This window comes from Zingiber officinale, chromosome 8B, assembly GCF_018446385.1.
Source record: "Zingiber officinale cultivar Zhangliang chromosome 8B, Zo_v1.1, whole genome shotgun sequence".
Lineage (NCBI taxonomy): Eukaryota > Viridiplantae > Streptophyta > Magnoliopsida > Zingiberales > Zingiberaceae > Zingiber > Zingiber officinale.
The window spans coordinates 38,451,766-38,476,834 of NC_056001.1; the positions used below are offsets into that span (position 1 = coordinate 38,451,766).

Sequence of the window (25,069 nt, forward strand, 5' to 3'; positions counted from 1 at the left end):
ATTTTATGATTTTAATGATTATTTAATATTAAAATATTTTTTTTGTTATTTTAAATCAAGTTTCAAAATCAAACTTTTTATCCAAAAAATTCTCGGTTCGAGTCAAATTATCATCGAGATCGGATCCTTTGTCTCTGTATCTTACTTGTTGTCTTTAGTCAAGGTCAACTTTGAGTATGTCACTGGGAGCTATGGCCTAGGACTCTCGATTTTTAAGGGTCTCGAATTTGATATGCATATATAATATATATTATATATAATTAGATTGCTTTAATAAAATCTAAAAAAATATATTTTATTAGATTATTTTAATAAAGATCCAAATATATATATATATATATATTTGTTAGATTATTTTAATAATGGTCCCAAAAAATATATTTTATTGGATTATTTTATTAAAGGTCGAAACATATATATATTATTGGATTATTTTAATAAAGGCAAAAAAAATATTTTAGGAATGGAAACAATCCTTTTTTCCTTTTCAAAATTTTATTCCTTGCACAACTCTTTCTTCAATAATTCGTTAGTTTGAATCATAAACTCTAATTTCCTCCTTTCTTTTTTGAATCTCTTCTAATTAAATTAAAAAAAAAAATTCTCTAATTGAAATTTTAGTTTCATCAATATATAAACTTATAATATAAGTTACCTATTTATCTATATTTTTTATTATTATCAATATTCAATATTAATTTTTAATATTATATTAGAGTCCAATATTTTATAATTTTTCTTGCAGATTTAAAAGAGTTAAAATATATTATCCCAATTTTAATCATTATAGAGTAGATTATATCGATTGCTTCAAGCACAAATCGGATTTTATTGCTCTTTCACTATTATTTTCAATGTTTGTATTTGTTTCATTGTTAGCTTCATTGCTAGTTTTGTGTATTTTATTTTTACATTTGAACTTCGTAGTACAAACATTTTTCCAAAGAAATATCAATTTGAAAGTCAGAAAAAAAAGGAGTGGAATGGATTATTAAAACTCACAAAGGTGTTCTTCGTAAGTTTTTTAAAGCTGACTCTTCAATTGAATATTAAGTTGATGAGTTATAAGAAGAAAGTCAAGAAGAACTAAATGATCATACAACAAATGAACAACAATCGAGTAATCAAGAAGAACTAAGGGGGCGTTTGGTTCTTTCCTAGGAATAGGAATCGGAATAGGAATCATTGTATTGTGGAATGGGAATGAGTATGAGCATGAATATCACTCTTAAAAGCAATGTTTGGTTAGTTGCATATTTTCTATCGGAATAAATTAAAATTTCCTTTTTTATCCTTAAAGGAATATAAGAGAAAAAATTAAATGTGAGAGAAAGATGAATGTGAGAGAAAAATATGATGAGGAAGAAAGTCTGATGAGAGAGAAAGTGTGTTGAGAAAGAATGAAGAGAGAGAAAATATGATGAGAGAAAATGAGAAAAGAGAGTGTGATAGAAGAGATCATGATGAGAGAAGATGAGAGAAAAAATATGATGTGAGAGAAAGTATGATGGGAGAGGATGAAGAGAGAGAAAATATAATGAGAAAAATGAGGGGAGAGAGTGTGGCAAAAGGCGAAACCCTCGCCCTCAGGGCCCCCGCCGCACCCTGCCCAGGGTCATCACGAGGGAGGTAAATCACGGTAGCTCGGTGGCAAGTATGATGAGAGAGAAAGTGTGATGAGAAAAAAAGAGAGCAGTGAGTGTGATGGGAGAGATTGAGGAAAGAGAAAGTATGATAAGAGAGAAAATGTGTTGAGGAAAAAAAAGAAGGAATGTGACAAGAGAGATTGAGGAGAGCGAAAGTGTGATGAGAGCGAAAGTGTGATAAGAAAAAAAGAGAAAAGATAGTGTGATGGGAGAGATTGAGGAGAGAGAAAGTATGATGAGAGAAAAAGAAGGAAGAGAGTGCGATGGAAGATTGAGGAGAGAGAAAGTGTAATGAGAAAAAAAGAGGAAAGAGAGTGTGATAGGAGAGATTAAGGAGAGAGAAAGTGTGTGATAAAATGATGAGAGAGAAAATATGATGAGAGAGAACAAGGAGAGAGAAGTGATATGAAAGAAAAAATAAATATATATATTTTGATATTTGGTATTAAGGGAGAAAATTTTAGTTTTAGGTCAAGGGTATTTTTGGAATAAGGAAATATTTTGATTGATGAAAATAGGGTAATGGCTCATTGAAGAGAAGGTACATGGGAATGCGTTATTACCCAATTTCAAGGATTCATTCCCTTATTTGCATTCCTATTCCTATAATTCAAACATTAACAATAACAATCAATGATTCTCATTCCCATTCCCCACTCCTATTCCCCTAAACCAAACACCCCCTAAATGATCATGCAATCAACGAGTGGGAAGAATTGAAAGAAAATGATGATCATAATTATGCAACGAATGAACACGAAGAATTGAGAGAAAATGATGATAATGATTTGAATGTAAATGACTGGTGTTAGAAAAACTTGATTGCTTCTAAAAATGCTAAAAATCTAGATTTTTTCAATGATTATTTTATTTTATTTTTTTGGTATTTATAGGTATTGTACTTTTTAGAGAAACTTAGGAAATATATTTTGTATGGTGTTGCACTTTTTAAAGAATCTTGAGAAATATATTTTATATGGAATTTATCATATTTTAAATGAAATATATTGATTCTCAAGTTTTCTATTAAACTCTATTCAAATTATATGCTAGTAAAAAAATTTTCCCTATAAAGATCCCTTTTCTATTTTTGCCAAGAGCCCCTAAAAGTCAGGGCCCGCCTTGCCTCCAGCCCATCGCAGTCAGCTCTGGTCGTCTGCCCAATCAGAACTATACTTTGAGGGAAGGTGAACCCAGGGGGATCGCCACCGGTACGATCGGCGTCGAAATCCAACCGGATTTGAGCAAATTTTCCTCTGTCGTTTATCTGACCGGATTCTAGAATCGGCCTGCGGCGATCCTCTAGGTTCACCTTCCTTCCAGGGTATAGTTCTCAAGGTCGGCTCAAGTCTATTTGAGGCCCTAGGCCGATTTTTTTTTTACGCCTTTGACATTATTTAAAAAAAAAGATATTTCTCACCTTTTTTCATTCAGATTTATATCGAAAATGATGGTTTAATTTTTTTTTAACAAATTAAATATTAATTTTAAAAAAATATTTTTTTATATAATTTAATTTTCTCATTTTTTAGATGTAAAATTATTAATTTAAATTTTATATTCAAGTTTTGATAATCTAATTCAGAGAAAGTATTAAACAGAGTATTATTATTGATATAATAATGCACTTCAAGTAGATAATAACTTTATAATTCACTTAGCTAAAAATAAGTGTATTTAAATGAAAAATGGAGAGAACAACCTTTACTAGAAGGAACAAAATTGAGAAAATAAGAACAATAAAATATGATAACAATATAAAAAAATCATGCTCCCATGCTCATTTCATCATCATCGAAGCACAAAATACAAATAAATAAAAAATAATATACAAAATGATAAAACTGAATACAATCCTTAGAAAATAAAGATCACAATGAAATCAAACCGACATTTATCAAGAACTAAATGAAAGCCTTTTTAAGCACAAAGCGAAAGAAAAAAAAATAAATCATATTTTTCATTACCTAAACCAGAACAATTGTAAATGATAGAATGAAGACAAATGGAAAATTGAATAATTTATTACTGTAAATATATTTAAATAAAAGTTAAACTTAATATCTATCAAGGAAGTGAAATGGTAAAGGTATCTAACTCGTTATTGCTAAAAAATAATAAAATCTTTTATTTTGATGACACATTTGAATTTAATCAAGCAACAATCATCAGAAAGAGAAAGTTGAAAAAGGGGAAAAGGGGGAACTTAAAAAAACTAGCATTTTTATTTTGTATTATATGGATGAGATAAAAAATTTCTAATTCATGTTCTTATTGATCAAAGGAGAGAGTATCACCAACAAATGAGAAATGTAATCAGAGTAAGCTATGATTGAGAGATATTGAAGAGGAATATATTAGATTTTATAAAATAACATCCATAATTAAAAAAAAATAATTTGTTAAAAAAAGTGTCCTAACTCTATCCATTAAAACCCTAATGAGATCTTTGCAAAATCTGAAACTTTGATATATTGAGATAATGTAAATATTTAATCAAGTGACCCTATTCTTAAAAAAATATACATAAAAATATTAAAATAATAACCTCAATTTTTAGAAATTTTTAGAGAATATGATTGTGTAATTTTTTATCATGTGGGCCATATTTTTTTCATTATCTTTTAAGAAAATATATAAAAATATATTTAATACATTAAAAATAATGGGCCCTAATAAAAATTGGGGCTCTAGGCATAGGCCTTAATGACCTATGCCTAAAGTCGACCATGATAGTTCTAATCGAACTAACGACCGATGATGAACTAGAGGGGATGAGTGAGACAAGGGATCTTGGGGGCATAGGATCTGGCTCGTAAAAATTTCAAAACTTATTTACTTGGCACAATCAAAATTCTTTTACATGGATTTCTACTAAATACCAAATTGGCGGAAAGGTGAGAGATATCTCTGGCTCAGGCGATGGCATCGACGACGGCGACGATCCTTCCTCCTCGTACAAGATCGGAGTTCTTAACCATGTGAGAACGTAGGCGTGGAGTTCCATTTCGATTTTTAATGCATCGTTGTTGGATATAAGTGATGTGAATGGAGAAGAGATGGAAGAGGAAAGAGACTCCATTGTGAATGAGATTTTAGTTTCACATTAGGAGTTTCATGACATGTTGGTTGATTTATATTGATTCATATGCATTAAGGATGTGAACAAATGCATGGGGAGAGGTTCTCTCTCACGCGTGGGTGCGCAGGGGGTGCAAATCTAGGGCTCGGATTTGCACTGAACCATATTGACTCGTGTGCGGGCACGACTTACGTGCGCCAAATGTTGGGCCAGTGGGGGCAAAATTTGCCCAAGTGGAACAACCAACATTTTATCATGTAAACTTTTTGTTGTTGTGTAATGAATGCATTAAATTCGAGATTAATGCAGAATCAAAACGATCGAGTGATAATGAGTGAAACGGTCGACGTTTCACTGCTCGACGAGTAATGGTCATTAATCGACCATTAACGCTGTCATTAATCTAAGCTCCTATATAAGGAAGCTGCGATCACAGGCAGAAAAAACGCAAAGAAAGCAGTAACTCTCCACTAGTGTTCCCTCCTCCTCTGTTGTGCAACTCCTGCTCGGCGGAGTACCCGTGATAGCAATCGGGTGCCACTTAGTTCGTCGTGCCCACCAGTGCTTGGTGGAATCACTGTCAACTGTTGTATCGTGGGAAACAAATGCCCCAAGTAAGTCTTGAAGCGCAGCCGAAAGTGGGGCGAATATATTTCAAGGAAAATGCGTTAGTCATTGGTCTCAGTTAGTTCTCCCAGTTGGCCTCTCCTCTCGCCAGACCTGTTTGTCCGTCCGGTCTACCTCTCCCCTTGTCAGACCTATCTGTCTGCCCGGTCTGCCTCTCGCTAGACCTGTCTGCTCGCTCGATCTGCCTCTCGCTCGGCCGGTCTGTTTTGCCTGACCTGCTTGTCTGTCCACCCGACTAACACCAGCTCATCCGACCTGCCTCTCTGTCCGCCGACCGACCTGTTGCTAGGTCTGTCTACTCGCATGGTCGGCTCTCTGTCTCTCTGATCGGACGACTACTTTGTCCGGTCGACCTTACTGCCCAGTCGACCTCTTTCTGCCTCCCGATCGTGCTGCTCGATCAGTCTTTCTAATCGGCTGCGCTCGCTCGTGATGCTCTGCTGCTCGGCCGATCAGCCCGCTCTGTCAACACTGTGCAGACTGCCTTCATCACCTGGTAGAAACCAGTCCCGGCTGACAGCCTAAGATTATCAGCTCAGATCATCTCAATTGTAGATTAATTTAATTCGAATATTTAAATTCAACTAATATCTCGTATAACTCCAACGACAGACTATTTTTCCCAACAATCGGCATTGCAGCACTAGGTTTAAAGCCCTCCCAGGTACAAAATAAATATCGATTTTTTTCCCCCTTTTTTTTTTCAGATCGACAAAGTTTGAATCTTTTAGATGTATACTTTTTGCGATCTTATTCTTGATTGGTTTGCAGCAGAGTTTATTCCGGAAGCAGAATTTTACAAAATCGAAGCAGTCCTAAGGTGACTTTTTCTGTGTTTTTTTTGGGTCCAAAGAACGATCTTTCTGTTTCTGAAGAACCAACGGATTTAGTTCCATTAACTTCCTGTTTGCTCTCTATTTCGATTCCTGTGATCGTTAATTTGGAGTCCAGGCCGTGGCTAGTTCCCCATGAATACTTTTGTAGCTTTGGTGATACACCATTGAAAATGTTTTCACCGTAACTAGGGGAACTTTTGTCCTACATAAATCAAGACCATGTTTTTATGATCTAGGGTTTGCTGCAAATAGGCATTCGGAGGTTACAATTTCTGATGTTTATTAGGATTTAGGGTTTATTAATATCGAATTATTGACCATCTAATTCGATATCATTGTTCTTGAAATAGTTGACCGGGATTAGTGGAGATCTGACGGAGTGAAATGCAAACACAATCAGTAATAGAGAAGACAGAGTATGTTGCTTCCTTTTGTTTCATTGCTCTATATGAGAAATATGAGGTCCTAGAGATTCTTCGACTTAGTCAGTGATTGATTTCATCAATAAATATCGACAAAGTTTTTTCAACACGAAATAAAGTTTAACTTTAAGTAAAGGAAGTCATTTGCACCATTATATTTCACAGGTAACCATGTTTTTTCATTTTTCCATGCTACAAGTCTCTTTCCCAGCAAGTGAATAATTTTTTCACGAAATTGCATTTGAAGTTATGATCAATAAGTGCGACCAAGTTGTTATATCGCTAAGCAAGTAACTGCAAGTAATCGACAAGGTTTTACCTTTTGCAATGATACCAGTTTCAGATGTAATAAGAGTTTGTACAGGAATAACATGAGAGATTCAATCTTCTTAACAGTAAAGATTAAAATGACTGCTTATTCTATTTGATGGTGCATATCATTTTGTCATTCCTCATGTCTTTTGAGTTTTCATATATTTTGTCATTTAGAATGGCCAATTTCAAGAATTGTGTTGTCTTTATTTTTATTGAGTTCAGCATCCATACTATTCTGAGTTGTCTATTATTACATCAGTGGAGAGAATGAGCAGCAGACGAGCAGATATAATTTCATCCTCTCCTCTGCGTCAACTCGAATAGTTTGCTGTTGTTTTAACTTTTCAATAGGAAAAAAGGTGAGAATATCATTCCCCATTTTGATCTTCTTTTTGCTGTTTCATGTAAAATCTTCATCTAGCTTCCAAAGACTTATCCCCATGTAAAATGAACCGATTGAAATAATCCTATTGATCTGCATGAATTTTGGATATATAGTTACATGATCATGTCATACATATTCAAACGAAGCTATTTGATGAAATCACTGATTCACATGCTTTACTGAGTAAGCAACATAGCCGATTGTTGATGGCATAACATTTTATAGCTGTTTATACAGTTGAGTTTAATTTGCATTTTGAGAGTCGATCATATAATCGACTTCAGATGGCGTTGGCTTTTACAAGAAATGAGTTGTGAAGTGGGTTCCATTTTTGAAAAAATGATGACCTTATACTGCTTGTTATTTTCTTCACCCCCGTTGCTATCTTAGAAAGTTATTAAAATTTGTCTGCATCTCCTAAAAGTTTTTAGTCTTCAAGTCGATCCTCTAAGCATAAATCGATGCCCATTTGCAACTGTTTCTCGTAAAATTTCTGCAGCTCTTTGTTTGTCAATGAGATGCTATTTCAATTTTTTTTCATCTTTATTTCTTTTTCTACAATTGATCCATTTTTCAACTGTTTCAATGACTGTCTCGTTCGATTCTCATTTGGCAGGGTTGGTTAACGAAGATCTACAAAGCTTCCGCGGCTTCATGGTTAATGTTTTAGCTGAAGTTAGAACAGTTAAAACAAATGCAGCCTTGGTATTGTTAAAGCGTACAATTGGGATTTGGTGCTAGTTCCATACCACAGCTTATCGACAAGGTGTTCTTGGGGAAAGATTAACTTGAATTGCAGCTTCTACCGGCGAGAACAAACAGGAGAAGCGGATCAACTAGAAGTTCACTACTCTAATGAAACAACTTGAGACCCCTCAGGGTTCTGTTTACTTGGCAGGAGAAGAGAGGAGAGGTGGGTGGAAAACAATGCTTATTTGCCCAAAGTACCCTTGGATTAGGGATATTAGTAGGTAAACATTAATTGAAAATAAAGGGGCATTTACCAGCTGCTTAACTTGCATTGGTAAATTACAGATCGAAGACTCTTTTCCTCCCCTCTCCCACTCAATAAACAAGCCTCAAGTTGGCAGTCATATTGCTAATAAAATAATTTAGTATTGGTAAACAAAATAATAGATTTTTTTTATTTTAAAATATTTTTCTAATATTATTGTAATAATTTTAATTAAAATTTCTCTAGTTTTTGTTAAATTTATTTTATTATTGATTATAACTTGATTAAAAGTATTTTAATGTCGTTTAAAAAAATTATTTTATTATTCAACACATTTTTAAGTCTTATCTAAATATTTGTTTATATTTTAAATATTTGAAAAATAAAAATTAATATTTTTTTTACTTTTTATATTTTCTAAAATCGCGAACCAAACAGTTGGACGGATCGTTTACGGTAATTAAGTCCATTTTGCTGCGTTCGTTGCGGAGAAGGGTAAGGCTCATCTTCTCGTGTTCGATTCGATCGCTGAGACTGAGAACGCCGGAAGGGGATCGCCAATCTCACTCTCCAGATGGATTCGATTCAGGTACAAACCCTAATAACGGTTCTGTCTCTCTCTTGTCCTCCGATTCAGCTCACCGATTCCCATCTCCTCCCGAAGTGGCTTTTCCCCCGTTTGTTCCATTCGATTCAATCGATCAGATTTACCGAATTCATTTTTTTTGGTTCTATCGATCTTCGATCTCGTACGGGCTTTATGTTGGATACCGAATTAATCAAGAAAAGTGGGGGTTTTTTTTTTGTAGTTGGAGTTGCGCACGTTAGATCTAGATTTGATTTCTCATGGGAGTTGACATATATTTTGTTCATATTTTCGGTTCTTGATATAATTTGTTTCCTTGCAGCCTCCAGTGGAGAATTATGCCAACCCTAGGACGTGCCTTTTCCATGTTCTTTTCAAGGTATATCTTCGGCATTCATTTTTTTTTTTTTGTGTGTGAAAAACATGTGGATGTTAGTTCTTATTTTTTTGCTCGGTCTTTCTCGATAGGGTGCAGCGCTGGCTTTCTACATCCTGTCGGCGCTCTTCATTGACAGTTTTGTCATCATTTTTGTGGTAACTGTTTTTCTTGCGGCTCTAGATTTCTGGGTCGTCAAGAATGTCAGTGGGAGGATTTTGGTCGGGCTGAGGTGGTGGAATGAGATCAATGAGGATGGAGAAAGCATTTGGAAGTTCGAGTGCTTGGATCAGGAGGTTCTTACATTTTATATCTCACTTTGGAGTTGTTTGTATGATGAATTGATCTGATGCTTTATGCATCCACTTTTATTTGATTTCTGCTTCTTTATATTTTCAGTCTCTTGCACGTATGAATAAGAAGGATTCTTGGCTCTTTTGGTGGACCCTTTATCTCACAGTAAGAATTTAATTCATGCAGATTCTGTGTATGATTTTTAAGCTTCTAAACTTGGTCTAGAAAACAATCTATGGCTGCATTATGTACTAGTCACATACTCTATGTGATGACAGGATTTTCAGATGACAATATATTTGATGGAAAATATTTAAGTTTCCATGAGCATTTGCACATAGTTGATCATGTCATTTTTATGTGCAGTTTAATCCGTATTTATATAGAACCAAATGGGAAGAGAAGAAGTCTCTTAAATTTGGAAAATAAACTATTACATTGTTAGTGTAAAGGAATAACCATTTGATGGTCTACAACAAAAATGCTAATTACACTCATTTTGAGTTTGTTGCTAGATTAAGTTTCGAAAGCTTAAAATGCTGATGCATTAGTTCAGAAAAGGAAAAACTTTAACACAATTATACTTTGTAATCAACTTAATTCAGATAACGAAAGGAGAGTGTTCCAATTGTGAAAATTTGATGCTAATTATGTTTCCAAAGAAATTTATCAATGTTTTGTGTTGTGCCTAAAGGATGTCCACATATTTCCACAATGACATGATATTGCCCACTTTGGGCTTAGGCCCTCATGACTTTGCTCTTGGGCTATCCCCAAAAGGTCTCATGCCAATGGAAATATCATGCATCCTTTTAACCCCATGATCTTTATCAAATCTTTCCAATGTGGGACTTTGATTGAACCAAATCTTGCCTCCCTGCAAGTATCCGATCACCCTGACCTACTCCGGGCTTCTCTGCGAGCATCCGGTCACCTGACCTACTCGCCTCCCTGCAAGTATTTGGTTACCGTAACTTGCTCTAGGCCTCCCTGCAAGCATCCAGCCATCCTGACCTGCTCCGAGCCTCCCCACGAGCATCTGGTCATCCTGACCCACTCCAGGCTTACCCTCAATTTCATTCAAGGTCACCCCACATTGCATCTGGTCTGGACCATGACTCTGATACCATTTGTTGTGACCGAAGGATGTCCACATATCTCCACAATGGCATGATATTGTCCACTTTGGGCCTAGACCCTCATGACTTTACTTTTAAGCTCTCCCCAAAAGGCCTCATACCAATGGAGATATCATGCATCCTTTTAACCCCATGTTTTTTACCAAATCTTTTCAATGTAGGACTTTGATTGAACCCCAACATTTTGCATGTTATTTAAACCCTTTTTCATAAGCACTACATTTTGTCTATTGCTTAATAGTTTGAAACTTAGTTCTTAGTCGATCGCCATACTGTTTTAGTGGTTTGTTTATTTTGGTTAAATTTAAGTTGCTAAAAATATCTGAATGTTTTCTTAAATAACTATTTACAAATGCATCCCCATATGTGAATGTGTATTGGACATGCAATATGGGTTTACCTAACCACTGGAAGACCTAGGGGCTGGGATAGCACTGGTCCCCTGAATTCACTTAGCCCAACAAAATAAATGATCACTTTTAATAAAGGAGTGATTATTGCATTATTTGTCACAGTTATTCTGTTGGAAGGGGAGCCTTGATGCAACGGTAAAGTTGTTGCTTTGTGATCAAAAGGTCACGGGTTCGAATCCTGGAAACAACTTTTTGCAAAAAGCAGGGTAAGATTACGTACAATGGATCCTTTCCCGGGACCCCGTATAGCGGGAGCTTCGTGCACCGGACTGTCCTTTTTTTTTCACAGTTATTCTGTTCATTGTCATATTTAGAGAATGGGTATTGGTTAGAAAATGAAATGTCCACCATTCAAACCCGATTTAACTAATCCATTAAAACTAAAATTTTGAATTATCTGTAAACTGCAATTATGCCACAGGATATGTAAACCAAATATAACCTTGTTGCACCCATCTGAAACTAGAACTGGATTTGCCTATATAATTTCCACACAATATGTAAGCTCAACTTGCATTGAAGGCAAGATATTGGAAAGGCAAGCAGCATTTCATTCATCTATTGGAGATTTAACAGAATTTGCTATCAGCTATCTCATTCACAGGTATGAAAAGAGAGTAGTGGCATTTTGCTAGATTTAATCTTAAAGAGATACATAATTTGCAGCTTTTCAAGGACATGAGAATGTGGAAAGTATTCTCTATAAACACAAAGAAATAATATTGAGTATTTTCTCTCGAGTTGATTTTCTGATACTCCATTTGTGTATATGTTCATTATTTTTTATCTTTTTATCTGCTCATGTTATATATGTAATTTCTACCTCATCTTGCAATCTGGGAAATGATCCTTTTATTTATGGTAGCATTTTCACTTATTCTGAATCTTTTGTTGGCCTTTAGGATCCGGCATTGTAGAGACACAACATCTGATTAATATTTTGAATTAGAAGTATCTACACATTGCCTTGTTTTATTATCAGTACTCTTATGGTAAATTCTTTGTTATGCAGGCTGTTGCGTGGCTTTTTCTAGCAATATTCTCACTTCTAAGATTTCAAGCAGATTATCTCCTTGTAGTAGGAGTTTGTTTGACCCTCAGCATCGCAAATATTGTTGGTTTCACTAAATGCCGTAAAGGTGCATATCTTATTTGATTCTTTTTGGTAACTTACTGTGTTTTCTAGGTTATTCTGATCGAAAAGTAAAAATATTTCCTCCAATGTCACCAAATATCTGTGTTTGTTTCATGATGTGAGCGTGATGAGTCCTTTCGAATCCTTGCATAGCTTAATCCAGTTCATTGGTTGAACTGATTTGGGTTCTGTACGGCACAAGCTTAATTTACAGAATGATGGATAGCTTAACACACACGAGAAGCTATAAAACCTAGGCAATCACACTTATTTTGAACAAACACACTTACGAGAAAGAAAGGTAGCAATCACACTGAGTAGAAAGAAAAGTCTGAAATCATTCAGTAGTTCTCAAGAAAACAAGTCTAGTACAACTCTCTATGTAGGGAATCTGACTTGTTGGCCAGGTTTCTTGGTTTTGAAGCAAACTTAAGGTTAAGAAGTCAATAAATATTAGATATTTAAAACCACCAAGTATCAATCCAACTGTAATTATAAAAACCAACAAATCAAACCGATAATAATTAGCACTTCTACACCACTAATTCAAGCTGCCAAATTAATCCAATGTTTCAAATCAAAGGGAAGGGACTAATTCAAATTACATATGATTGGATGCCTTCCAAATAGCATCATTGACCTAATTGGAATTTCCTGTTCTCTTGTAATGTTTTGTGAACCCTCCATGGCATTTAATTTGCACCATAAACTTCAGAAATAATTTCAAGATTCAAGGATTGAATCTGCTTCAAGATTTGCTCCACAAATTCGATTATTATATAATCCAGACTTGCATGAACCATTCTTAATCTACCGTATCAATTACTTTGAAAACCTACAGATTGACTCAATTTGTTTTCCTGTGGTGACTTATGGAACAACCATAGTCTTGTAAGAACAAAGCTCTTGGCCTAGATAGATTCAGTGGAGTTTTGTAGGAGAAAAACTATTAATTTCAACCTAATGGATTCTCTGAAGGACATTGTTAGGTGAGCCATCAATTCACTTTACATTAATGGACAGTGGCAAACATAGGAGGAATTCAGACCTATTAACCTAGCAACAGTATTGGATTATCTCAATGATTCTGGCACATTAGGATATATAACTCTTCCTGTAGCACCTTAGGCCCCATGAAATTTTGTTGTTAAACTGGAATTGGTTGGAGTGTCAATTGCATACTGGTATCCTTTTACACCTTAGGCACAAAAATTTTCTGAAGTGGATTTAATCGATGGACAACTTAGAAATAAGCTTATACATTTGAGTGGATTATGTCAAGGGACCAATCAGACACATTTAGCTCACAACTGATCAGTGATAACTATTCTTATGTTACATTTGTTTTGCACATGACGTTTAGGACCATTGTAATAATGACAAAAATTTTCTGGTGTTGCACTATGCAACTGTAATAGTAGCCATTGTAACATTACCTGTGCTGACATCATTGATCTATAGGCAATTGTGGAAATTTTAACCAGTTGCTTTTTCAGTTTTATTCAGTTTACAGTTTTATTGTTGTGGACTCTTATTTTGGAAGATATATATCCATCTGGATGAAATTTAATATTCAAACGTGAGCAATTGCTAGAGATGGAATAGCAATGAAACTTCCTTAGCGCTCCTTGCGAGTAAATAGAGCTAATTGAAATGCCATCCTAGCAAAGATAATCTAATTTGATGTATCGTTCAAACTCTTTACTGTGATACTTGTCGCAGTTACTTGGTGTTTATCGGTCTTGAATGAATTAGATTGATTTTTGGCTCATCTGTGACAATTTTCTAGTTGCATATCCCCTTAGATTTTGCATCCCTTGGAATTTGTGGGCTACATTCAATCTTCTGTTTACGTACTAGAATTACATAAAATATATTTACGCGTCCAGAATCATAACTATTACTGTCAATACTTATGTACTCTTTACTAAAATGCTGGAACTTGTTCTCACTGAGAGCGCACAGTTTCCTCGGTTGCAATGTTGTTCATCTTTTGTAAACTCATACATCCCTATTCTTGTCCCAGATGCCAAGAAGCAGATTCAACAATTTGCAACTCAGACGATTGCATCCCGCTTCACTTCATCATTACAAACAGCATTTAGTGTCGTCTAAAACAACATTAAGGTAGATACGGCTATGTCAGAGTAGCATGTTTTTTTTTCTCAGGAAGAATTTCATTCTTCCAAAGTTTTTCCATTAAGCCGTGTATGATCTGTTTGGACCGTAGTTTCTTCCGCTTATAAAGTTTATTGTGGTTCATTTTGAGATTAGATGTGATTCCAAATAGCTCTTTACTTGGTTAATTGTTGAGGTACGATGCTTTACAAGATCAAAATATTATTTGTTGTACCTGCCGTTTCCTTGAGTCTCAGAATTTAATGTAGAAAGACAACGTTTAAGGAAACCAATTGAGAAGTCTGAATAGTGGTGGCATTGCTTATGCACCCCAAGATTATGTATAGGTGATGATTAGGACACGGGCAATCTGCATGGAACCAATTGTTGAATTGTAAGATAGGAAATAGCAGTAGTGGTGTAAATAGGGGTGTGATGGATCGGGTTGGAATTTTTTTTTAAAAAAATCTCAATTCAAATCCTACCCAAATCTGAATACATTTTGAAGCCCCTAAACCTAAATTTGACCCGATTAATCAGATTCAAAATAATTTTTTCTTTTGACTATTTTTCTATAATTATTCATTTTTATCTCACTACTCCATTATTATTATACTAATATTGATATTAATATATATAAAAGTATTTTAATTTTAAAATAAAATTTAATTTAATCTTAAAAAATCTACTAAACTTTAAATTTTAGTCAACCCAGATCGATCCGAATTCAACTTTAAAAATTTCAACTTAACCTAAAATCTAAATATGATCAGAACTCAAAAATTTTCAATTTGAACTTAGAATTTTTTTAGGTGACTTAGGTTAGGTTATAAAATTGGATTCATTTTTATCTAAATAAACTAATTAAATTTGTTTGATAAGATAATTATTTGTTTGATAAGATAACTGAATCAAATTAAGTCATGTGAATTAAACTATTAAAACAGTTGTTAAATAGTTATTAAGTTATTGTTTAGTTGGATTGTTTAAATTTTTTATATTTTTAAATTTATTGATGGGTTTTGGATGTTTATTTTACAACTTTGATAATAACTTTTTATTGATGAATATAGTTTGTAAATTTTATTCATAAAATATTATTCATGAATTATGAATAATCTTTGTTAACACGTTGAACACAAGTATATTTAAATTTATTTATTTAATTTGATGAGATGGTGTGCTCGTTAACTGTTTTTTATCAAATTGAATATTAAAATTTTATACTCTAAACGTTCATTTATAGCCTTAACGGAGCACTCATGGATGTAGTTAATATCTATATAGATGGTTGTTTTAATAGATTTTAGAGTTAATTTTTAATACATATAATGTGTGACTTGTTTGGTATCAAAAACTGTTGTTACAAACTCTTTCAAAGAATATAGGACCGTTATGAAAGAGAAGTTATGGTGACGATTTCACCGCTCCTATTTATAGCCTCAAGTGGGGGCATGGTTCATGAGAAGGATGGCTAACTGTTCTCCTGCTCATACAACGACAGTGTGTTGTGTGCTGCACCGGCTGAACGAGTTTTCAGACATGTGCCTGTTCAGGACAGTAAGTGCTGGGACCCACGGCAGACTAAGTTTTGTTTCTCTCTCCGACGACGTATCAGTGTTACAAAGTCTAAACCGGAATTATCGTTAGCACCGGTATCTATTAGCTATAATCAGCCACTGATCTCCCGACCAACGAGGCCAAACCCGAGACGAAGCGATGGGCAACGGCCTCCTGTCCACGCTGCGCTGGTGGCCGTCCGGCCTCCGTCTCTCCGCCGCCTGGAGTGCCGTCTCCCTCTTCCTCTCTGCCAACCTCTCCGACGCCGTCGTCAGCCTCTCCGGCCTCCGGTGGCCATCCGATCTCCGTCTCTCAGGCCTCTGGAGCGCCATCTCTGGCGCCGGCGACTCCGGCTTCCGGTGGCGAGCGGTCACCGCCGAGGCGATCGACGAGGTGGCGTGGGCCGCGGTGACGGTGCTGGAATCGGTGGCTCTGATCTCCATGCTCTGCTGCTTCTTTCTCTTCTGCGGATGCAGCTTGTGAGAAGGGTTGTTGGCTAGAAGGATCGATAGGTGAAGTAGAAAGGAATGATAATTAATAATTAATAAAGAGATATTTAATTATTATTCACTCTTATTTTAATCGATTACTGTCTTACTGCTAGTGCTCGCCATCGGTTCCTTCTCCTCATCAGCTAAGTTGATTAGGCACGAAGTAGTCAAACTATGATCGTATCGTTCGGCGTTGACGAAGACCACAAATCATTATTATTTTTATTGAATTATCTAAAAAATTTAATGAGTGAAGAGTATGCAATATAATTACTTTTTTTTTTAAAAAAAAATCTAGTTATATATATAGATATAAATATAAAAATGATGATTTTATTTATTATATTGAAGTTAAAAAAAAATACTTTTGGAAGTGAAGCTCTGTAAATAGAACTAATATATTCACATGTATTGTATATTAAATATTAATTAAAGAGGTTTGAGAAGATCCCACATTCCTTGTTCAAATTGGCACTAGTCTAATGCTCTGTTTACTCTACATGAGGGAGAGGGAGAGGGAGAGGGAGAGCGAGGGGAGAGGGAGGAAAAATATGGAAAAGAAAAAGAAGGAAAAAAAAGGAGAGAAAAGAATTCTAGCGAAAGCAGAGTAGACATAGGGAACAAAAGGGAAGAGAAATACCCGGGAAAGGGAAAGAAGACAGAGTAGATCGGTGTATGAGGCAGGCAGAGAGAGATAAAGGAAGAGTGGGAGAAGAAGCTCTGTCTTACGAGCAAGCGTGTGGGGATATGCCCACCGCTCGCGAGCGGGGATGCCCGCCGCCATTCAGGGATGCTCGTCGATCCACCTCGTGAGCGGCCGTGTGAGGATGCCTGTGACAAATCATGACGCTTGCCCCATCACATCATCCACTATCAGCCGCTATTCTCCTTCTCAATAGAGATCTCACCTCCTCTGATTCACTTCCGTCCATCTCCACTCCCAAACCCAACTCTTCCTTCGTAATGACTAAGCTCATCATTTTTTTTTATTTCTTTCCATAACCTTCGCGGAGCATGGACTTCATCATATCAAACTCTGGCTCTAGCTTGGCCGGGTGTAACATCCGGGTGACCTGCGACAAATACAAAGATGCAATGCAGCGACGGAGGACCTGGCGATGAAGCGAGCAAGGTGGACGTCGAGGGCTCTGCTGTTGTGGTCCTCCATCACCACATCGTTTTTCGGACATCAATGCTGGAGGTGTAGATGTTGACGCTGTCGTAGCTACCCCTTTGCCCTCCATCAGTGTAGATGTTAACGCTTCTTCCGGCAGGGACGTGATGAGAGATGCACGGTGAAAAAGAAAAACATTCTGCCCGATCGTGGATGGATAAAAAATTGTTACTAAGTTCATCCACGCATGGATTTGTAATCCATCCGTTTATTATTTCATAACAAAGTAAACAATGGAAAGGATATATTGAAAAACTTTCCTCTATTGAATCCATCATTCGAAGTAAACTGACCATATCGGCTTGAGATATCTTTGTATTGCCTAGTTCACACAACCACAACAACCAGAGACTTACACACATGCTTGATGGATGTCTATCGATTTCCTCAAACAGATGTTTAGTGTTCACTTGGACAGCAGCAGTGGTCATGCACTGCTATATGCCTAGAAAGAGAGGTTTTTCTGATCGATGTACTTGAATGCACTTGACTAGGTGTTTGACATTCCTTCTATCTTCCAAGTCCGCAAGAAACCCTAACAATCTAGGGCTTATCGTGAACTGATGTTTTAGTATTCACTTTCATTGCAGTCATTGTTATACACCGCTGCTATGCACAGGAAAGAGATGTGTCCTGGTCGAAGTACTTCAATCTGCTTTGACGAGGGCTTTAGCGGTCCTCTGACTTGCGGGGATGAATATAGCAAGAAAGACCCTAATGATCTAGGGCTTATCGTGAACTGATCATCACACAATTGTCTTCTCTGAGAGTCAATGTAGATTTCTAATGTAACTTAGGGGGCGTTTGGTTAAATGATGGAAATGACTATGGGTATTGATTTGATAATAGGGTGGAATGAAAATAAGAATGGAAATGAAACCCATCAAGTTATATGGATTTGGTTGATTCCCATAAATTTAGTAATCATTCCAAAATGTCATTCCCAAACCCACAATCCAAACACTATCTTTTACTATCATTCCATTCCCTCATTCCCAAACCCATCAACCAAACACCCCCTTAGTATCTTCACAAATAATTTATCGAACATATGCATCACACACATTGATGAGTGCCAATTTCTAGGTTTCAAAGGGCGTATGCAAGTGATGAAATTGAGTCGCTATATGAATAGACGAGTGCATATTCAGTTCGTATTTCGACCAAATTTTACTAATAGATTGATCATACAACACAAAATAACCTATATAATTCCACCATTTTTAAAATTGACAAACTGAAAAACAATTTTATCATGCATCTTCTACTTTTCTACTTAGATATCAACCACAAGATCATAAAGCTATCAATCTCACAAACATCAATAAGATTGGAGAGTTTTAGGGAATTAAGCAAATGACATCATGTTCCTTTAATTCAAGAACAAAACTTCCAAGAACAGTTCTACAAGTTTCAGGAATGCTTCATAGCAATCTAGGAGATTAACTGCCCTAGAATCATACCTCATCTTTGTTAATGAACATATTGTGAAGATGAACATCGTTGAAAGCAATTTATCATGAAACTTCTACTTTTATACTTAGATTTTTAGCACAAGATCAAAAGTTTAACACAGAAACAACAACACGATTGGAGAATTTTAGGAATTATTATGATCCTAAAATTCAATATCAAAACTTGCATAGCCAACAGTTCTACTGGTTTCACGGATGCTTCATGGAAATCTGTCTCCATTAACTTTTGATTTTTTTCTATTAACTACGAAAACCACCCCTAAATCGCAAGTACGCAAAGAAACGAAGGCAAAAAAAGTAATCTTGAGCTTGGAATCATATCTCATCTTCGTTGAGGAGCATGTTGGGGATGCCCTTGTTGATGGGGAATCGGCGGCCGGTGTCGGGGCAGACGAGGGCGCCCTCCTCGACATGGATCTCGAGCAGCGCGTGGTGGAAGCGGCGAAGGAAATCCTCGGCGTCCAGCATCGCGGCGTCGGCCTCGTCCGGGAGCTCGCCGTAACCGACCGCGCGAGCGGCGCCGGCGAGGGCCTTCCACTCGATCTTGTGGAAGATGTGGCGGAGGAAGTCGACGTTGAGCTCCACCTCCTTTTCTACCCACTTTTCGGCCTCGAGGCGGAGCGGGAAGCCATCGACGACGCCCTTGACGTTGCTGGAGAGCATGTTGTGGGTCAAAAGCCTCATCTTGCGGCACTCGTCGCCGGCAGCTCTCTAATTCGCGGCTGCGTCACTGCGTGGCGGCGGCAGAGATAGAGAGCATCAAGATAAGCCCACAGGTCTGGGAGAAACCCTAATCATGGCCTTCTCTTTTTATAAAATAATAAATTTTTTATATAAATTTTATTTTATTTTATTTTATTTTATAGTTCAATTAGTTCAAAGATTATCTGAATATACATATGAATTTAAATGAATTAAATATTAAAAATTGGTGATCATATTTTAAAATATATAAAATTTGAAATTGTTAATAAATTTGTAATTTTTTTTCTTTTTCAAGGGAAATTTCGTAGTAAATGTCGATTCCATTCGTCGTCTCTATTCCGACGCCAGTTGGCGTTCTTCGTCTTCTCTCCTCGCGAATCTGGCCGCCTCCGCCTCTTCTGCGATCCCCACGCCGACCCCGATCCCAACCCCCTCCGCCCGGACATGATCCGCAAGCTTCGTCTTCTTCTTCTTCTATTGGCTCTCGTAGCTCTTACCCTCACCTCGAGGATCCGACTCGGCTGTGCGCACGAGCACCACGGCGAGGGGGAGGAGGAGGAGAAAGACGAGGACGAGGACGAGTCAAGCTGCGAGGCGAAACCCGATATCCATCTCGTCGCGGGTTACCGTCCAGGAACCGTCACCATCGACGGCCGATCAGATGACTGGGCGGGCGTTGATGGGCCTCTGCTCCCTCTCCTTCCCGCGCTCGATTTTGACGAGGATGAGGCTTACGGCGGCGGAAAGATGACTGTCAAGGTACCAAAATTCTAGGAACTAAATACACTTGAAGATTTATCTTTCGAGGCATATCGACTATGTTTCGAGTTTGTATTGGATCTGTATTAAAGGCACTAAAAGGGAACAGAGGCATGAGGTCATGGTACTGTGGATCAATGGTTTCTTTCTGCCTGATGTCTTAGTGGATCTAACTTTTGGTTATCTTTATCTGACTGTTGTTTGTTTAGTAGGCTGTGCATGATGGTCGAAACGTATACTTCATGCTGCAAGTTGCTGGCGAGTATGCTTATTCTTTGGAGTAAGTAATTTGTTGGATATGAAGATTATCAATTGCTTCGATTTGCGTGCGGTTTACTTTTCCCTTTTTGATATTTTCATGTGGTTCTTCATTTGCTAAGCAACAAAGAGTTTACTTGCAGCCCCCGGCCACAGTGCAGCGGTTGGCCCTCCAAGCGGTTAACCAGGTATTAAGGTTCGAAGCCCAATTGCGACGCACTGCTAGAATTTTCCTCTAATGGGACGTCAAACCTAAGAAAGCTGGCAGCTTGGATGGGCCTCCGCGAGCGCTTCCCGATTTACCGTGGTGGGAAACTTCTATAGGGCCGGATTGGCCAACTCGAGGATTAGTTGTTTCGCAGAGTTGGATACTTGGATTACCAAAAAGAAGAGTTTACTTGCAGAACTTGTTTGCCATCCTTGGAATCTAAACCCAGATCATCTTACATACTTCTTTTTAATCACCAGCTTGACACTGGTTTAATTACTGTTTGACAAACATAAAAAAGTATTTGGCAAGTCCATTATTTTAAAATAAATATATCAGACAAAGATTTGTTGTACTCAAAATGATATCAATTGAATATGTAACTGAACTCAAGCACTAAATTGAGTATCTACAGAGAACATACTCTAATTTGAATGCCCCAGCATAGCCTACATTAAAATAGTCTTTCTTTGAAATTTCATAATACTCTGAATCTGTTTGTTTGAAGGATAAAAGTCCTCAACGTTTTGTATTTTTTTACACGTACCTCTAATTGGTTTTACTTCTTTGTCTTATATTAATCTGACAGTGTCCAACTGATGAGCTTTTGATGCTGTTACCGTCAATCAATACAACCTTTTTGATCTCTTTATCTAAGTAGGATAGTTTATGGTCCTAGTCCTTGAATAAAATAGTTTAGTGTTGTAGAAGAACTAAGTACATTTCATGGCCTTCTGCTGGTTCAGTGTCAAAAATAATTACACTATCTGGAAATGTCCCAAACACAATCGTCTGGAGCTACTGGTTATGAGCTCTGTCATTAAATGTAAACCCATGGGAGAAAAATATGAATAAAAGGAAAGTTGTGTGCCAATACCTTAATATGGCGCACCAAGGTTCCATCTAACTGTTTGCTAGTTTTCTTGCTTGATTACTATTCCTGTATGATGATTAATGCCTTTTTAATCTTGGTTAGTGAAAATTTGTTTTCCTATTCATTACCTCTAGATGTTGTTCAATTTGATAATTAATATCTCTTTCTATCTTTTTCATTTCTCTGTCTTGCTGAAATCCAGCGATGATCATAAATGTCCTTCAGTTGCTCTAATGTTTCAAGTTGGGGAAAATGCAACATATAAAAATGTAAGTTCTTTTATGGCCTCTCAAACTATTTCTATAAAGAAGTAAAATAAAAATGTATTGTTATGCCATTGACCTACTTATTTAGATGCATGAATGGTATTCTCTAGTACTTCTGTTGCATATTTTTCAAGAACATAGTTTTGTGTTTTACCTGCTTGACTAGGTAGGAAGAGTTCTAGCAACATTTGCGAGACCTTTCTCATTTTCTTTATTTTTTGATACTTTTGTAATGAGAATTCATCTGTTTTATTATTAGATGGGAGGTTGTTCTCACATGCCTGGTTCATGCACTGATAAAAACTGCCATGGTCACGAGGTAGACATTATGCACTTTTCTGTTGGCAAAGCGATTCCTGGACGGCTATATGGTAGTAATCTTGTTGACAACAGTAAAGGAAATGGAAATGATAGGTAAACTATGATCCTTTCCTGCCATGTTTTTGGAGAGTCCTTTTCTAATTAGTGACACAAATTACTTTTGTCCTTTTTGCTATCCATGACAGTTTCGGACATCTGGTTGATGTTTATGCTTGGAATCCACACTGTCGTTACCTTGATGGAACTGGTCCTCCAGGTTTGATTAAACATTGTCTTGATGTAGATTGATGTTTGTCTAAAATAGAATAATCCTTATTGTCTCCCAATGTTCTTGCACTATTTTAAGACATTATCCATAAAAGTCATTTGCCATTTCTGACATTGTGCAAGCTTTAATATATATTTTCATTTACTCCCTTGTGTTATTCCATCTTCAGTTTAGTCTTTGTTTTGATCATTTTCTTTGGATGGAAGTCTTAAATAATGGCATTCATGATTTACACACTTTGTCTTCATGAAGCATAGAATATTTAGAATCTATGATATTTCTATTAGAATATATTTTTCAATGTTGGGTTTGATAAATTCCATGGATCCTCAAACTTTTAGAAAAGAAGACCATATCTAATTCAGTTCTTTTGTGTTTCCCGTGGCAATTTTATTTTATATGTTTTAACTATAACCACACCACTCTATTTCAATCCACTGGTTTGGAAAAGATCTAAAGATGATTAAAGGGAATATTTTTATCAGATTCAGTGTTTGAACAAATATAAAGATCCATAAAAGCAAATATTACTTTGAGATTCCAGGTATTTATGGAACCAGATAAAGTGCCAACTTTTGGACATTTAAATTCCCTGTTATCTCAGGTGAGTTTTTTAGGAACAGATCTATCACTCTTTCTCCTCAACTTGAAATCAACTTAGATCCAACAATTCATTACTCAGCAGGATTTGTTGTAGGTACATAATTGAATTCAGAAAAAAAAAATAGATATGTAGATAATGGTGATTAATTGGGTCTTTTGTTACCTATTATTGTTTTTTACATCCTTTCTGAAAGGGCAAATTCAAGTTTCAATCATGATTTCGACGAAAGCATTCTGTTATCACAACTCCAATATCAGATAACATGATGAACAAAATTTCAGTAAATGAACCTATGAGATCAAGATTTGGACGAAGCTATTCTGTTGGAATATCTTTTATACTTAAATGAGAAGAAGTTTCTCCTGCATCACTGGGGGTATACCAGCATCTTCTAATTCTGGGTTCAAGTCTTGAATTAGTGTGGACCTTGTATGCTTGATATGGCTTCTTGAAAACTATAAATGGTTTCTTTTACTTAATTCTGCTACCTTCTCCTTTTACATCATTACAAATACTTATTTGCACCAAAAACAAGTTTGATGACTTGTCATTGTTTTCGCAGAAGATAAATCAATTGGGAAAAATGATTGGGTAGGAGCTTGGTGGCACAGTTCTCTAGTGTCTCATACAGGTATACTACTCTCATTATCTACTATCATGTGGATAAGAAAATTGATTTGGTCACTCAATTCATTCTAAATTGTAATGAATCTACCAGTGTTTAACAGTTCTAGTATTTCTCAAAGAAAATTGATTTGGCTACCTGCTCTAACTTATAGCAAGTGTATCAGTGTTTCGTTCATGGGATATACATGAAAACGTATCGATGTTAAATGTAAATAGTTCACAAATATTTACCAATACAATTGTATTTATTTTAAGGTGATTGTGTTCAGAATGTTCAGTCATTCTTTGTTTTTTTGTAGTGATTTTTTTTTCTCCCTCGATGGTCGACACAATGGGCCATTTAGTTTATTAGCCCAAGTTTTTGCATTTTCGATTTCTCGTCATCTTATTAGTCTACCTCCTAAAATGGTATTGTCCAGGATTCATAGAAGAAGATTCTCCGTATGGGAAGAGCGGTGAGCAAGGCACTTACCTTTTCGAATTCTCCAGACCCCTGAGAACAATGGATCGTTTTCAACAGGTATGCTGCGTTAAGTTAATCAATTCATGTGGCTTATACTTGACTTCGAATATCACACGTCTGGATGCAGGACGCTCAGTTTACCATCGGCCAGACCAGCAAGGTGGCCGTTGCTTTCTGGTATCCAACAGATGGTAAACCATGGAGCAAATCCCAGCACTTCTCAGCTAGCTGCAATTGGTTGGCATTGGATGTAGCTCCAGCCTCTGAACTATCATCTGTCTCTCCTGTGTCACCAAGAATTGGGCCATCAGATGCAGCCACATCCTTCGCTTTGCTCCTATCGGTCGTCTCCTTCTGCCTCACTATATTTATCGGATACTGGGTTTCCAAAACTAGACCTGTGCCCTTCACACCTATCGACAGCCTATGATAGCACTAAAAAATGCACTACTTTGCTGCACATTCACCAAACACACCAGATTATATCTTCAGTTGTGCTCAACCATTTTTTTAAGTAAAAAAAATAATAAACCCAGTTACCATTTTTTTTTAGTTTTAACCATAATTTTTTTTTAAACAGATAAAGTTATTTTTTAAAAATAAATATTTAAAAATAATTTTTGAATTCTAAAAATTTGATTAATTTTCCTAGCCATTCAAAATGCAAAAGTAATTTATCCAAAAAAA

General features: G+C 36.3%; 4 protein-coding genes and 1 long non-coding RNA gene across 7 annotated transcripts; 4 read left to right on the top strand and 1 right to left on the bottom strand.

The window, feature by feature from the left end:
• Nucleotides 1-5,967: 5,967 nt before the first annotated feature.
• Nucleotides 5,968-8,328, top strand: LOC122016523. Of its 2 annotated transcripts, none has more exons than XR_006121137.1 (5): nucleotides 5,968-6,019; nucleotides 6,127-6,175; nucleotides 6,542-6,607; nucleotides 7,188-7,287; nucleotides 7,930-8,328. It is a non-coding gene; the product is annotated as an uncharacterized LOC122016523 (long non-coding RNA). The 2 variants fall into 2 exon arrangements; XR_006121136.1 differs by having other exon boundaries at nucleotides 5,983-6,019; nucleotides 6,130-6,175.
• A 368-nt stretch (nucleotides 8,329-8,696) lies between these two features.
• LOC122016522 (Golgi apparatus membrane protein-like protein ECHIDNA) lies at nucleotides 8,697-14,484 on the top strand. Its single transcript, XM_042573849.1, has 6 exons — nucleotides 8,697-8,857; nucleotides 9,177-9,233; nucleotides 9,323-9,526; nucleotides 9,630-9,689; nucleotides 12,089-12,215; nucleotides 14,238-14,484. The coding sequence occupies exons 1-6, from the start codon at nucleotides 8,843-8,845 to the stop codon at nucleotides 14,324-14,326; spliced, it is 552 nt and encodes a 183-aa protein (XP_042429783.1). The 5' UTR covers nucleotides 8,697-8,842; the 3' UTR covers nucleotides 14,327-14,484.
• Nucleotides 14,485-16,024: 1,540 nt separating this feature from the next.
• LOC122016834 lies at nucleotides 16,025-16,465 on the top strand. Its single transcript, XM_042574251.1, has one exon. It carries the CDS (start codon nucleotides 16,049-16,051, stop codon nucleotides 16,370-16,372), a length of 324 nt encoding a protein of 107 aa, XP_042430185.1. The 5' UTR covers nucleotides 16,025-16,048; the 3' UTR covers nucleotides 16,373-16,465.
• A 2,437-nt stretch (nucleotides 16,466-18,902) lies between these two features.
• LOC122015501 (multifunctional methyltransferase subunit TRM112 homolog A-like) lies at nucleotides 18,903-19,824 on the bottom strand. The gene has a single exon (XM_042572419.1). The coding sequence runs from the start codon at nucleotides 19,711-19,713 to the stop codon at nucleotides 19,345-19,347; it is 369 nt and encodes a 122-aa protein (XP_042428353.1). The 5' UTR covers nucleotides 19,714-19,824; the 3' UTR covers nucleotides 18,903-19,344.
• Nucleotides 19,825-19,980: 156 nt separating this feature from the next.
• On the top strand, nucleotides 19,981-24,873 carry LOC122015354. 2 transcript variants are annotated; one of them, XM_042572202.1, is made up of 9 exons: nucleotides 20,046-20,493; nucleotides 20,706-20,773; nucleotides 20,895-20,939; nucleotides 22,036-22,102; nucleotides 22,359-22,513; nucleotides 22,606-22,676; nucleotides 23,855-23,923; nucleotides 24,339-24,439; nucleotides 24,510-24,873. In XM_042572202.1, exons 1-9 carry the CDS (start codon nucleotides 20,179-20,181, stop codon nucleotides 24,810-24,812), a joined length of 1,194 nt encoding a protein of 397 aa, XP_042428136.1. In that variant the 5' UTR covers nucleotides 20,046-20,178; the 3' UTR covers nucleotides 24,813-24,873. The 2 variants fall into 2 exon arrangements, with proteins under 2 accessions (XP_042428138.1, XP_042428136.1); XM_042572204.1 differs by lacking the exon at nucleotides 20,895-20,939 and having other exon boundaries at nucleotides 19,981-20,493.
• The last annotated feature ends 196 nt before the right edge of the window (nucleotides 24,874-25,069 follow it).

What these genes read in the sequence shown, in the direction of transcription:
- LOC122016522 (XM_042573849.1), top strand. An exon ending in GGTGGACCCTTTATCTCACA is followed by an intron (nt 9,690 to 12,088) that starts GTAAGAATTTAA and finishes TTTGTTATGCAG; the next exon opens with GCTGTTGCGTGGCTTTTTCT. An exon ending in TTTCACTAAATGCCGTAAAG is followed by an intron (nt 12,216 to 14,237) that starts GTGCATATCTTA and finishes TTCTTGTCCCAG; the next exon opens with ATGCCAAGAAGCAGATTCAA.
- LOC122016834 (XM_042574251.1), top strand. Translation starts at nt 16,049, where the DNA reads ATGGGCAACGGCCTCCTGTCCACGCTGCGCTGGTGGCCGTCCGGCCTC.
- LOC122015501 (XM_042572419.1), bottom strand. Translation starts at nt 19,713, where the DNA reads ATGAGGCTTTTGACCCACAACATGCTCTCCAGCAACGTCAAGGGCGTC.
- LOC122015354 (XM_042572202.1), top strand. Translation starts at nt 20,179, where the DNA reads ATGATCCGCAAGCTTCGTCTTCTTCTTCTTCTATTGGCTCTCGTAGCT. An exon ending in GAGTATGCTTATTCTTTGGA is followed by an intron (nt 20,774 to 20,894) that starts GTAAGTAATTTG and finishes GTTTACTTGCAG; the next exon opens with CCCCCGGCCACAGTGCAGCG. An exon ending in CCCTCCAAGCGGTTAACCAG is followed by an intron (nt 20,940 to 22,035) that starts GTATTAAGGTTC and finishes GCTGAAATCCAG; the next exon opens with CGATGATCATAAATGTCCTT.